This window comes from Chanodichthys erythropterus, chromosome 2 (genome assembly GCF_024489055.1).
Source record: "Chanodichthys erythropterus isolate Z2021 chromosome 2, ASM2448905v1, whole genome shotgun sequence".
NCBI classification, from domain to species: domain Eukaryota; kingdom Metazoa; phylum Chordata; class Actinopteri; order Cypriniformes; family Xenocyprididae; genus Chanodichthys; species Chanodichthys erythropterus.
Genome location: NC_090222.1, coordinates 18,094,240 through 18,108,030, shown reverse-complemented (window position 1 = coordinate 18,108,030; position 13,791 = coordinate 18,094,240). Strand labels below are relative to the sequence as shown.

General features: G+C 38.6%; 1 protein-coding gene across 1 annotated transcript in view; it reads right to left on the bottom strand.

Moving 5' to 3' along the window:
* Positions 1-13,791, bottom strand: part of ephb6 (eph receptor B6) — a 70,593-nt gene that overhangs the window by 15,178 nt on the left and 41,624 nt on the right. Inside the window, exons 6-13 of the mRNA XM_067393380.1 lie at positions 10,672-10,827; positions 8,399-8,670; positions 7,350-7,431; positions 6,384-6,508; positions 3,782-3,944; positions 2,946-3,060; positions 2,755-2,810; positions 2,256-2,372 (exon numbers count right to left, since the gene is read on the bottom strand). Of these exons, the coding sequence (XP_067249481.1) occupies positions 2,256-2,372; positions 2,755-2,810; positions 2,946-3,060; positions 3,782-3,944; positions 6,384-6,508; positions 7,350-7,431; positions 8,399-8,670; positions 10,672-10,827 (1,086 nt within the window). The remainder of the gene's footprint in view (positions 1-2,255; positions 2,373-2,754; positions 2,811-2,945; positions 3,061-3,781; positions 3,945-6,383; positions 6,509-7,349; positions 7,432-8,398; positions 8,671-10,671; positions 10,828-13,791) is intronic.

Here is a 13,791-nt window from a genome sequence, read left to right as displayed (position 1 = left end):
GCAATGCTCTGCTTCTGGCCTGTGAATGTGCGAGGAGCTTGTACTCGGCTTCGGCTGCTTCCGCGCAGCAGCTGAAGGGACTTGGGTGCGGAGAGGAAGAAACAGCTGCATAGCAGCAGCTTGCTTCCTTGCCTCCTGAAACCTCTCGGTGACCATGGTGATAGCATCACCAAAGAGGCCATGAAGGATTAAGTGGGGCATCCAGGAGAAAGGACTTTTCCTTGTCCCTAATGTCAGACAGATTCAGCCACAGATGACGCTCCATTGCCACTAGAGCTGCCATGGAGTGGCCGATGGACTTGGCCGTCTCTTTAGTGGCACGGAGGGCTAAATCTGTCGACTGACACAGTTCCTGGATGAACTCCGCCCCTACTTCATCACTATCGCCCAAATCCTTCAGCAGGTCAGCCTGGTATGCTTGGATAATAGCCATAGTGTGCAAGCATGCAGCTGCCTGACCTGCTGCCGAGTACGCTTTGCCCACTAACGCTGAGGTAGTTTTCAGCGGCTTAGTGGGCAATGTGGGGGCTTTGAGGGACGACGCCGCCTGCAGAGAGAGATGGCTTGCAAGCGTCTCTTCCGCTCTTGGCATCGCCCCATACCCGTGTTTTCTCATTCCAGCCATGTTACTGTAAGTGGATGTCTGAGGGGTGAAAACACAGGAAGATACCGGTCTCTTCCACAATCTCGACACCTCAGTGTGGAGATCGGGAAAAAATGGTAGCGCCGATGTGGAGGTTGAGCAGCCCTTGATGGTAGGAAGCGTTCATCAAGCTTACTGCGGGATTGATGCTCTTGCTTCTCGGCTGGCCAATCGATGTTGAGCTAGGAGACAGCGTGAGTAAGCATCTCCATGAGCTCCTCGCTCGTGGGAGAGGAAAGTGGCAAGGCTTCGGTCTCTCCCGTTGCCACACTAACAACGTCTAATTCCTCAGAACTAGACGCCATTAATGTGACAGTGTCAACCGGAGCGGAAGAAACCGCAACGTGTGCTTCCTGCCTCCTAATTGACACAACGGATCCAGCAGATGAGGGCTGAGATAAGGCTGGGCCCGACTCACACCCCTCTGCTAGATCCATCTGCGAGCCCCAGGACATGAGACACCGCCCTGCCCGAGCCCTGAGGCGCGCAAACCGAGCCACTCTCCTTGAAGAGGGCTCGGCGGGAACGCAGCGCTCTCAGTGGGAGCTGATCACAATGCTCGCAGGCAGCCCCCTCGAGAGCTGCCTGAGCGTGCTGCGCTCCCAAACAAACAACACAAAGGTTGTGTGTGTCTCCGCCCGTAATGAAACGAGGGCAAGAGTGCACACACTTCCTAAACTGCTGCTGTTCACTCGCCATAATAACTTTCAAATGAATGATGGTAGACAGACAACAATAAATAAGTCAGACAAGATCACACGTAGCGCTTGCTGAAGACACAGAAGCTGAATGTGAGTGTGTTAGGGATGGCTTTAGTTCCTGGTCAGTGATGCCTATGACGTTCCGTCACCTGATTGGACAGATTTCATACGTGCTTCATGACGACATCACGCAGAGGCGTTCCCATGGCGACTACTCAGCGCGAGTTCCCTTGAAAGGGAACTAAAAAAGTCATAGAATCCATAATGCCTGTTTTATCTGATTTTTACTTTTTATGTCAAGTTAAAGGATTAGTTCGCTCCAGAATTAAAATTTAATCGCCCCCATGTCATCCAAAATGTCTTTCTTTCTTCAGTCAAAAAGAAATTAAAGTTTTTGAGGAAAACATTCCAGGATTTTTCTCCATATAGTGGACTTCACCAAGGTCCAATGGGGTGAAGGTCAAAATTGCAGTTTCAGTGCAGCTTCAAAGGGCTTTAAACGATACCAGATGAGGAATAAGGGTCTTATCTAGTGAAACGATCAGTCATTTTCTAAAAAAAATAAAAATGTATACTTTTCAACCACAAATGCTCATCTTGCACTAGCTCTCGATGTGCATCCATGACTTCATACATTACATAGTCACTTTGGAGATAAGACCCTTTGAAGCTGCATTGAAACTGCAATTTGGACCTTCCACCTGTTGGTCCACGTTGAAGTCCACTGTATGGAGAAAAAGCCTGGAATGTTTTCCTCAAAAACCTTAATTTCTGTTCGACTGAAGAAAGAAAGACATGAAGATTATGTATGACATGGGGGTGAGTAAATTATCAGGAAATTTTCATTCTGGAGAGAACCAATCCTTTAATGTTATCATGACTCTGGAAATGTACCATTCACATGTACTAACCAGCACCAATGACCTCTTCAATCTTAAGGTGAGCAGGGTCAATTTCTCGTGCAAATTCTTTGACTGCCTCACTGGGGTCTTCGTAAGTAGAGGGATCCACATAATATTTCACCCCACCTGAATGAAATAACATCCACTTTACATTTCAGGTTTCACCCACAGAGATGTTCTAATGACTGGTTCTGTCACAAACATGCTGCCAGTGTGCACTCAAGATTTCAGACTGAGTAAAGAATTACCACAGATATGTCCACCACAGTCAGCACTACAAACATAAAACTACTGACACATTTATCACCCGTTGTCAAAATACAGAAATTCTCACAAACCCCTCCTAACTGTGGTGTAGACTTTACTGAAACACAGTTATTACATAATAGCAATAATTACAAAGTAATCTGAATACAGCCCACTTTAGTGTGTTTTTTCTCTTCATGTGTAGTGACAGTTAGAGAACAGAAACACAAATTTAGTTCACAGAAAGACATTAAGCTCTCACCTCTGTTGCTCATGTATCTCTGAAGTCTGTCACTATAAGGGCTCTCTCTCCTTTTACTAGTGGAAAAAGATGGAATAACTCAGACACAATAACTTATGTTCTTTTGTAATTTTATATGCAATAAACAGTCCTTTTTTAGGTTATATATTATATTACACAATAGCTGTGGTTAAGGGTTTTGATTTACCTACCTTCGAAACACAAACACAATGATGATCGCTATCACAACCAATAGAAATGCTGCTCCGCCCATTACTGATCCGATCATAAGGGGCAGGCGATTTTGAATCTGTTTTGACTGTTCCTCTACAAAGTGAAAAATGGCAATACCAAATTATTTAAAAAAAAATTAATATAATTTAATATAACTTTAATATAATAACATAATATAATTTTATAAAAAAAATATTATAAATCACACACAAAACTGTTCAAAAGTGTGGGGTGGGTAAGAGTTTTAAAGTAACATTTCTTATTATCAACACTGAAAATATTTTTGTGGAAACTTTTGTTTCAGGTTTCTTTCATGAATAGAGTGCAAAATAACTGCATTTATGTGAAATCTTTTTTAACAACATGCCGTCACTTTTATTCAATTTAATATGTCCTTGATGAATAAAAGTATTAATTAAAAAAAAAAAGATTAAATTGTTAGATTTATTGTTTGCAGATGATAACATTAGGATGTTGTAAAATTTTATGTATTTCATGTAAAAGTTAGTGTATATATTTACCTAAGCATAGGTCATATGCTTACTGAACAATAAGCATTTCGTACTGAAGCATTAGTAAAGAAAAATGGCATCTCTCATTATACTGTAATTATTATACTCAGACTAAAAAATGAAAAGAAATGAACTCTGAAGAGCATAATCAGTAATTATCCTCTAAGGTGCAATTTTACTAAATATACAACTAGAAGACACCATTGTTACTGAGGCTGCAAAGTTAATAGCATATGAGTAAGCTTGCATATATGCTGGCTAGAATGATAAATTATGTGTGACATAACATATTTTTGGCCTACCCATTGCTAAGGTGCTGAAGTAAATAGTGTGGCTGTAGGGCCCGTAGCCTCTCTCATTTCGAGCACGGATCTGGAAGGCATAGATGGAGCCTGGAATCAGGCCTCCAACTGTCACTGTGTTTGTTTCACTGAAGACGCTCACAGCGCTGTCCTCATCAGACCCCTGCCAGAGAGAGAAACAACCAACTCTGTGAGAATAAGGGCCATCTATTTGCTGAAGTTATTTACACATTATACACAATGTTTTATATTGATGTAAAGGGATAGTTCACCAAAAAATGAAAATGATGTCATCATTTACTCACCCTTGTGTCATTTACCGTTTTATTTCAGTATTATGTGCTTTTTTGTCATCTAGCTTTAATTTATTTTTATTTCAGTTTTAATAATTTTACTACTTGAACTTGTTTTAGTTAGTTGCCAAGGCTAAGTTAAGTGTTATAAGTTGTAAGTTTTTCATCAAATATAAATCTTTTTTTTTATTTCATCTTTAATTCAATTAACAAAAACTTAATAGTGTTCGTTTTATTTAACAACGACATAATTTCAAAGCTGTAAAACACAAAAGGAATGTACTGGTCGCATTTTTCCATGCAACTGACCAAATTCACGGAACGTTCTTAAAGGGATAATTCACCCAAAAATGAAAATTATCCCATGATTTACTCACCCTCAAGCCATCCTAGGTGTATATGACTATATTCTTTTAGACAAACCCAATCAGAGATATATTTAAATATATCCTTAATCCTTATTCTCCAAGGTTTATAATGGTTGTAAATGGGGGCTGCGTTTTGAAGTCAAAAATAATGCATCCATCCATAAAAAAAGTAATCCATATGACTCCAGGGGGTTAATAAATGTCTTCTGAAGTGAAGTGATGCGTTTTTGTAAGAAAAATATCCATATTTAAAACTTAAATTAAAATGACTAGCTTCCGGCGGACGACTGTACGTAGAATGCGCAAGTCGATTCACATCGGAAGACTATCCTTTGACCTGACACACATGTAATGACGAACGTGGAGGCGCAGAGAATAGAGCAAAACAAATCACCAGTCACAGATTATAAGTCTAAAACGATCATTTTTAAAGAGAAATTTCAGAAGATTTTGATATAAGGGAAGAGGAGCTTGAGTTTGTTGCCCAGCCCTATTTGTTTGAACCACGAGAGACGTCTAAACTTATGATACTCCCTACATCCTTCGTCATATATTGCGTCAGAGGATTACTCATTTAGCGCAAATCGACTTGCGCAGTTACTTGAATTTATAAAGTTTTAAATATGTATATTTTTCTTCAGAAGGCCTTTATTAACCCACTAGAGTCGTATGGATTACTTTCTTGATGGATGAATGCATTATTTTTTACTTCAAAATGCGGCCCCCCATTCACAACCATTATAAACCTTGGAGGACTAAGCATAGGAGTCTACAAGAAGATAGTCATATACACTTAGGATGGCTTGAGGGTGAGTAAATCATGGGAACATTTTCATTTTTGGGTGAACTAACCCTTTAAGAACAGCTGGAAAACTTCCGGTGAGATGTCACTTGTTGGTGTTTTCAGTATCTTCAATGTCCTGAGGTAACTTTAACAGCATAAATAGTGTAATACTTAGTTTCTAATTAGAATATAGTCACTTAAATAGGTCTAGTTTTAATTTAGTTATTCAAACGTAAGACGACATTAAAAAGACGCATCCCTCAGTGTTCCTCCTCAGCTAAGGAGTTTTCACACTTTCTTGAGAAAAAAAGCAACAACACACTGTAAATTAAAGATTTATTGCACACTTTAGTTAGTTTCACTGAATGAAATGTGAGTTTTCACAAGTGTGCTGAAATAAGAGAGCTCGCGCTGCACTGACTAACAGCTGCTGTGATTACAAAGGGAGAACGTGGTGCCCGTTTTCTGTGTAATTCATTCACAAGAAAAGTTATTGTTTTTCATGAGATTTTGCGAGTACTTCACACTTCACCTTGAAAAAAGGTATTCTTAAAATCTAATGATTTTATAATGTTTAATATTTATTCAAAAGCGAAGCTGAGTGAAAAACTATTACAGGAAATGTTTAATATGAGCCAATAAATGCTCCTCTGCCGCCATCTGCTGGTTATCATGGTAATTAATGTCTTTTTTATTTTTAAATAAAAGTGTTTTCTATCAAATGTTGGATTTCCTACATCTTGAAATGTTTGGTTTTACAAATGGGGACAATCTTAGAAGGATGAACAAATAATGTTTTTGGTCATCACATTAAAAAAAACATTTGAAGTGCTGGAGACATTTTGCATGTGTGTTTCTAATTACATAACGCATTTCTTATTCAAACGTTCCCATTAGCTTTGTCTTTATAAATAAAACTGTTTTATTGGCAAATTAGGCAAGTGTGATAACTGCATTAAAATATAAATACAACATTAAAAAGTCATCCATTGATGGTTTTGTGTCAATTTACAGCGAGTAACTAACAGTTCACCGGAAATGCTCAAGCTGGCAGTAAATGAAAACCAGGAAGTAACTGTGCATATTGTCAATTATATTGAATAAAAAACATTTTCAATGTTTTTTGGGTGCTCTACTCATTTAATAACAGTAATGACCTTGTCGTAGTATCGGAGCTGGTATTCCAGGATGTCACCATTGGGCCGGTCAGGCTGAGGCCAGGACAGTGTGATGGAGTCTTGAAATCTGCTCAACTGGTGCAGCATGGGAACCTCAGAAGGCACTGAGACACAAACATGTAATTATAAGAGTGACCACATGGCGGCTCATCACTTCATAATAGGCAACCTACTTTTCTACTGCTCTGACTGCTTTAGATATTCAATGCCTTCCTCATTATAAAGAGCATTATAGAGCGATAATACACACGTGGATTCACATATAAGCCATTTACTTCATGCTTTGGTGCATGTTTGACGGTTAGTTAGACATTGCTTTAGCCTCATCCGTGTTAATGAGGTCATGAGTTAACCATTCTCCATTCCCACCCTCTTCCCAGCCCCGGACCCCCTTCGTCTCAACCAATGTCTCTGTCTGTTAATCAGTCATGTGGAAGGGCATGTATAGGTGACTCAATCCTGTTCAATCAGCAGCACCCAAAGCTTAAATAATGGTAAAGTTATATAAACTCATCATACACAGGTCTGCAGAACCCATCTGAACTTAAATTACTACTAAAGATAGAAAACCAAAAGAGAGACAGCGAGAGAGGGACATCTGAATTGCACCGTTTGTTTCCAAAGTTTCTGTGGGCTGCCACATTGATTATCCTCCCTCCATTTTTCATTTCTTTCCGTCTCTCTAGCTGCTTTCCTGACCATTATATGAGATGACAGCATATCGTGACCCAAAGCCACCTGGGTCCAGATAGCAGAAGATGAAATATTGTGAAGAGAAAAGAGTGTTGGATGGAAGAGCCGACCATGGGGAGAGGAAGAGAAAGAGAGGGGTGGAGGACGTCTAGACACAGCGATGGCAGGAGACAGATGCAGTAAGACATAGATACTCTGTGCAAACAGTTTGGTGCACACACATAAACAACCCAGCTTGCATGCTCTTCATACCTGATTGACTGGTGGTGAAGTTAATGCTGGCGAACTGAGGTGGAAAAGGGCTCAGCGCTGACACTTCATTTATTGCTTGAACCTGTAAAATCAGACACAGCTCATTTTGTAGCTATGCTCTTACTGCACATAAGCTGCATTAAGACATGATAACGAGCATTGTGTAGCAGTATAGGGGAGACCAGGGCTAGTTATCACCCTTTTTACTCCAGTAAATATTTCTCAGGGCAGGTTTTATTTTTCTAGGTTAATTTCTGTATAGGAACATGTACTACCATTTAAAAGTTTGGAGTTGGCACAATTTTTTAACCGTTTCTGTCTCTTACACTCCCCAAGGCTGCATTTCTTTAATCAAAAATACAGTAAAAACAGTAATATTGTGGAATATTATTACAATTTAAATAGCCGTTTTCTATTTTAATATATTTAAAAATGTAATTTATTCCTGTAATAGTTAAGTATCATTACTCCAGCCTTCAGTGTCACATGATCCTTCAGAAATCATTCTAATATGCTGATCTGTTGCTCGAGTTACATTTCTTACCAATATCAATATCTATTATTGTTATAAAACCATTTATTTAAGAAACAATGATCAATAGCAGGGGAAGTTAGCAACAAAACAATGACATGCACACATGATCCAGCAAAAATATAAAATATAAAATATCAAACAACAGGTTTCTCATGTGCCCTGGTCTCCCCTATATCAGGCACTCATTTAATCAGTATGTAAGTATGATGTTCACTATGAAATCCAATTTTTGAGTTTGTGATGATGCAAGTCAATCCAGAAAACATTCCAAAATTGCTTGTCTGTACTATGCTGTACTGGGTCTATATCAGGGGTGGCGAACCCGGACCTGGAGAGTCACAGTCCTGCAGAGTTTAGCTCCAACCTTGATAAAAACCCTCCTGCCTGTAGCTTCCTAGTAACCCTTCAGATCTTGATTAACTTGTTCAAGTGTTTGATTAGGGTTGAAGACTGTGGCTCTCCAGGACTGACGTTCGCCACCCCTGGTCTATAACAAAGTGCTGTACGTAATTACCTGGATGAGGTAGGTGACTCTAGTGAGCAGGTTTTTGAGGGTGACTCTTGTCTGCTTTAAGCCAGTTTGAGAAGGGGAAAAAGAGACAGTCTCTCCACACCAGGAGCACATGCTGGGTGGGGTGCTAGTAGCAGACGGGCAGATTCGGCACACCACCCCATACCACACTTCCCCCCGACCCCCCATGTCCGTGGGAGGTCTCCAGCGCAAAGACACCCCACCCTCAGAACTCTCATACTCCCATGATAGAGACACCGGCGCTGATGGAGGGCCTGAGAAAGAAACCTGCAGTTATTCACAAACACTTTTAAGTGCTCACCAGCTGCTGAACCTTCTAATGATTACCCTCTATAAACCAGAACAGAATTTAAACTTGAGGAATTTGGTTAATAATTGGGCTGATGACAAATGAGTGCCCACAATAAAGAAAAGAAAATCTTTTAAAATATTTTTTAAAATGTACTTTGTATTCATGTTGGTTTTTGAAAAACTTTTTACCATTTTCAACAAAATTATTTTAGTATCCATCAAGTAAAAAGTAATAACATATTTTGTATAGACCTTAAATAGTTCACAGATACTGTAGTTCACTTAAATAAGTACAGATGTTAATCATCATCTTCAAAAATTTTTAAATGTAATTTTCATATAGAAATATTTTATTTATTTATTTACAAATGAATGATCAATTAATAAGTTCTGGGTAAGTCACACCACATGACATTGTACAACTAACCGTTCCTTATTCCTTATGGTTCCACTGTGTACAGAACTTAGTACCTGGTACTTTTTTTAGTACCACGTCAGTCGAGGTTCCAAGTGAGCCGTACCGATACTAAAATGTGACGCGTAAACACTGCCGATCACTGATTGTCGTCATTGGAATTGCAACACGAGACACCAAAGCCCCTAGATTAAAATACTCATCAACAGCCATTGCATTATCATTTGTTTGCTTTTTAAATGACTTGCTTTAAACGACCGTTGCACGCAACTTTAAAAAGGTAATGGCTGTATTGTGGTCAGTAGACAAGGTGGCGGCACAACTATAACAATCAGTCTTTAATCCCACCCACTTTGAAGCGGTGCTAAACTGCAGTGGAAAAGCAAACCGAGCCAAAGTAAAGCGAGCCAAGTCATATCATACAGTGAAAAAGCACCTTAAGGTACTTAAATGCACCTTGTAGGGGTAGATAAGGTACAAATTTATCCTCTTTAAAGGGCCTGTTTTACACATTTTTCTTTGACACATTTTTCTTGACGGTGTATAAGGGTCATTGACAAATTAGGTTTTTAAAAGTGTAAAAAAAAAAAAAAAAAAGGAGATATAATTCATTTTGAAGTTTTATTAAGTGTTAACAATGAGATTATGTGGTTTTTATAATCAATTAACACTGCTTTTGTCATTTTTTACAAGATGGACAAAATTTGTCACCAAAAAAGTCATTTGGTTTAACCAAAATTTCGGTTTTACCGAATGACGATATTTTCGAACAGTGCTAACAGACTGATATCTAGCTAGCAAAAGGACAATCAAACATTTTATATTTAGTAAAAAAAAATTAAATATTACAACATTTTCCATGTTTATAGCGGTTGTACCGAATGACCTGATGTTTCGGGACATGTGTACAAGCAAGTGAAAACATGAATTTTTTAAATAGATTTTAAATAATTTTTATAACAGAGAGTTAGTTACTTTGCTTAATGACCATGTGATCCTTTGCAGGTGTTTGAATTATGTCACACTCTGTCACATGACATTGACAGCATGACTTGATCCAAAATGGTCTCTTTATTTTGGTTACTCCGAATGACATCAATGAAATTCATTATTCTGGACATTCTTTCTCATAACAAAGCAACGACTTCTACACATAATTTTAATACCATTTTGCACTATGTTGATATATGATGTTATAAAATTATGCCAGAATAATTACTTTTTAAGATGTTTTAATCACAAACGAAATGGCTGTATTTCCCTTTAGACGGTTAAACCGAATGACCTTTTGACACTTCAAAATCTTTAAAATACCTTTATATGTAGCAAAATGCAATTAAAACCTTTCGGATTCAATAAAAGAGACCTAGTTGTACTACCTTACATACTTTGGATGTCATATCTTTGTTTTTTTATTATTATTAAGGCCTTTGGACAAAAAAAAAAAAAAGAAAAAAGACCCGTCACGACATTGACCCATAAATGAGGATTTCCTATTCATTGTATTGTTCATTGTCTTATCTCCTTGCAAAGCTGGTTGTTCTCTTACTTGTGCAGGCGGTGGTGTTGGCATCGGTGGGTGCGCGGTAGTAGCCACTCCGACATTCACAAAGTTTAGACCCTTCTGAACTGGTTCTGCTGTTAGATGGGCACTCTGTGCACGAAACTGAGCCAGCCACTGCTTTATAGGACCCGATAGAGCAGGCTGTTGAAAAGAAAGAAAAGCATTACAATTACTGCACAAGATGTGCTCAAGCTGTTTGGAAAGTGCCCGATTCCTGCTTTGGAATTCTGTCAATTACACCAGGAACTGGATGCCGAGTACAGAAGGGGAATATAATGATCCAACTGGATGCATTGACTGGCAACTGAAACGTAAACTGTTGCAAAGAGAATTGGAAAATCAATTTGTTTCAAACACACTCAATTAGTGGGTGCAAATTTAATAAGCAAGGTTTATTGTTCTCACAGGCACTTGATTTATTTAGTCGGATGTATAATTACCAAGAAAACAAAGAGCAAAAACATTGTTAGAGGGAAATCACTCAGCCTGATTGTTGTTATTCTGACAGGATATAATTTAATGAGCTTCTGGTTTCGTAACATGCTGCATGAAAAAGACAGCTCTGAAGCCGTTTGAACCACTTGCCACCCAAAACCAATGCCACAACCATGTGACCTCTGATTGACTGTTCATTTGAGTCCTTTGCGTAAAACACTGCTTCATTGGACTTTTGCAAGTGGATATTATTATATGCTCAGCAGCTGTGAAACTTGTCAACCTTTTCATTTGAGATCGATTGTGACCCAGCTTGACGCTCAGCAATGACCTCTATCCTTTCAATTGTGAGGCCACAGAACAAACCACAACAAACACAATATGAGTTACATCAGGGAATCAATATGCTTGCATAATCCACAATGAAATGTCCAAGTGCATAAGGCTTATCAAACAATACATTCGCATAGTCACAGAAGAACTCATATTATGACACTTGTGACAGTAATGCTGTGATTTGGTGAAGTGCTTTGTCATGGAAAACCTGTTACATTTTAACGCTTTATCATAATTACGGTTGAGCTAAGAGTTGCCATTTCATCCTTGTCAGCCTTGAAGTCCTTACAAGTCCCCATGTGAATAGACAGGTCAGGCACGTATAACACAGTTTAAGTACTTCAATGACAGAAAGAGAGAGAGAGCAAGAAAGAGATTTCAGTTTTCAAAAAGCTAAAAGGATTTTTATGTTCTCACTTGTCTGTCAGATTTGATATTCGCTCCTAAACACTAGTGTGAGAAGTGAGAAAGGACGAATGAAAGATGAGCGTAGTGAGAGAAAAGAAAGAGAGCATTGTCCATCTATCTTTCATGTGGTTGGATGATATTATCCAATGTGTTCTCCTATAGCTGTGACAAAAGACAGGTTTTAGCTACAAACCTTCTTCACTCCTCAGACAATCTCCTACACCTTCTCAACATTCTCTCTCTTCTATTCACACTCCCCATTCACCCACTCATCAGCCAATCACAGGTTCTCATCTCACAGGTCTCTAGCGGCCACTATTTAGCCACAAGGCATCTAGTTTCCTCATAAAAAATAATTTAACACATCTGTGGCATTATTAACTGGCCCAGATTTTTTATTAATTAATGAGATGGTATCGATTTGAAACAGAAGTTGTTGATCTGCAGAAGACACAAAAGGTATTTTTATGACATGCACGGCTGGCATTGGAGTATATATAAATTGATAACACTTTACAACAAGGTTTTATTTGTTAACAACTCACAACATTAGTCAACAATGAACAACACATTAGGCCCTATCATACACCCAGTGCAATATGGCGGCAGGCGCGACGCAAGTGTTTTTTGCTAGTTTCAGCCTGACGCAGTTATCTTGCGCCACGTTGTTTAAATATAACATGCATTTGTGCCCATTTGTGTACCCATGGGCATGCTGGTCTGAAAATGAGGTGTGTTCAGGCGCATTGTTGGCCCGTTACTATTTTGAGGCAACTGAAATAGACTGCGCCATTGACCAATGGAAACCTGGTTTAATCAATGCCGCAATATTTGTTTTGTTATTTAAAGAGCGCGTTAGTAATATGTGCCAATAGGCAAGTGCACAACGCGCTTATACTCTGCTTATTACACACACAGCAGCACACAAACATGCCAAATATTAAAAATAAAAGGATTACAATGTGAAAGATTATTCTTGTGTGCATAAAGATAAAAATGCTTTGGTGGAATCCAGCATGTCCAGTAGATGGTCTGAATGTGTGCTTTAACCTCGCTGTTTCCTCGCTAGAGAAGCATTCAGAGTTTTTCTGCTTACAAATTCCACCATGTAAATAGTGAATCTGCCACGGCGTGAGTGCAACAGGCTTTTAAAGGGAAATCTGGTTGGTTTATTGCACGTTACGGCCAAAACACACCCATTACTCATTAAGAGAATAGAGACATGCGCCGAGCGCGCCAACCATTTTTCCCATCCTAGAACTAGCAAAAGTGGATTGGGAGACGACCTGAGTGCATTTGCACCGTGCACTTTAGACCATGTGCTTAGGTTGTTAAAATAGGGCCCTCAACGTTGTATCTGTTAACATTAGTTAAAGGGTTAGTTCATCCAAAAATGAAAATAATGTAATTAATTACTCACCCTCATGTCGTTCCACACCCGTAAGACCTTTGTTAATCTTCGGAACACAAATTAAGATATTGTTGATGAAATCGGATGGCTCAGTGAGACCTCTATTGAGAGATATGTTTAATATATAAACATATTTGAAACAGTTCATGTGAGTACAGTGGTTCTATCTTAATATTATAAAGCGATAAGAAAATTTTGTGTGCAGCAAAAAATAAATAAATAAATAAAAATAATGACTTTTCAACAATATCTAGTGATGGGCAAATTTCAAAACACTGCTTCATGAAGCTTCTGAGCTTTATGAATCTTTTGTTTCGAATTAGGGATTCAGATCTCCTATCCAATGGCTAAAGTGCTGGAATCACGTGACTTTGTCACTCCGATTCACTGATTCGATTTGTAAAGCTCTGAAGCAGTGTTTTGAAATTGGACCATATAGATATTGTTGAAGTCGTTTTTTTTTGTTTTTTTTGGCACAAAAAGTATTCTTGTCACTTTACATTATTAAGACAGAA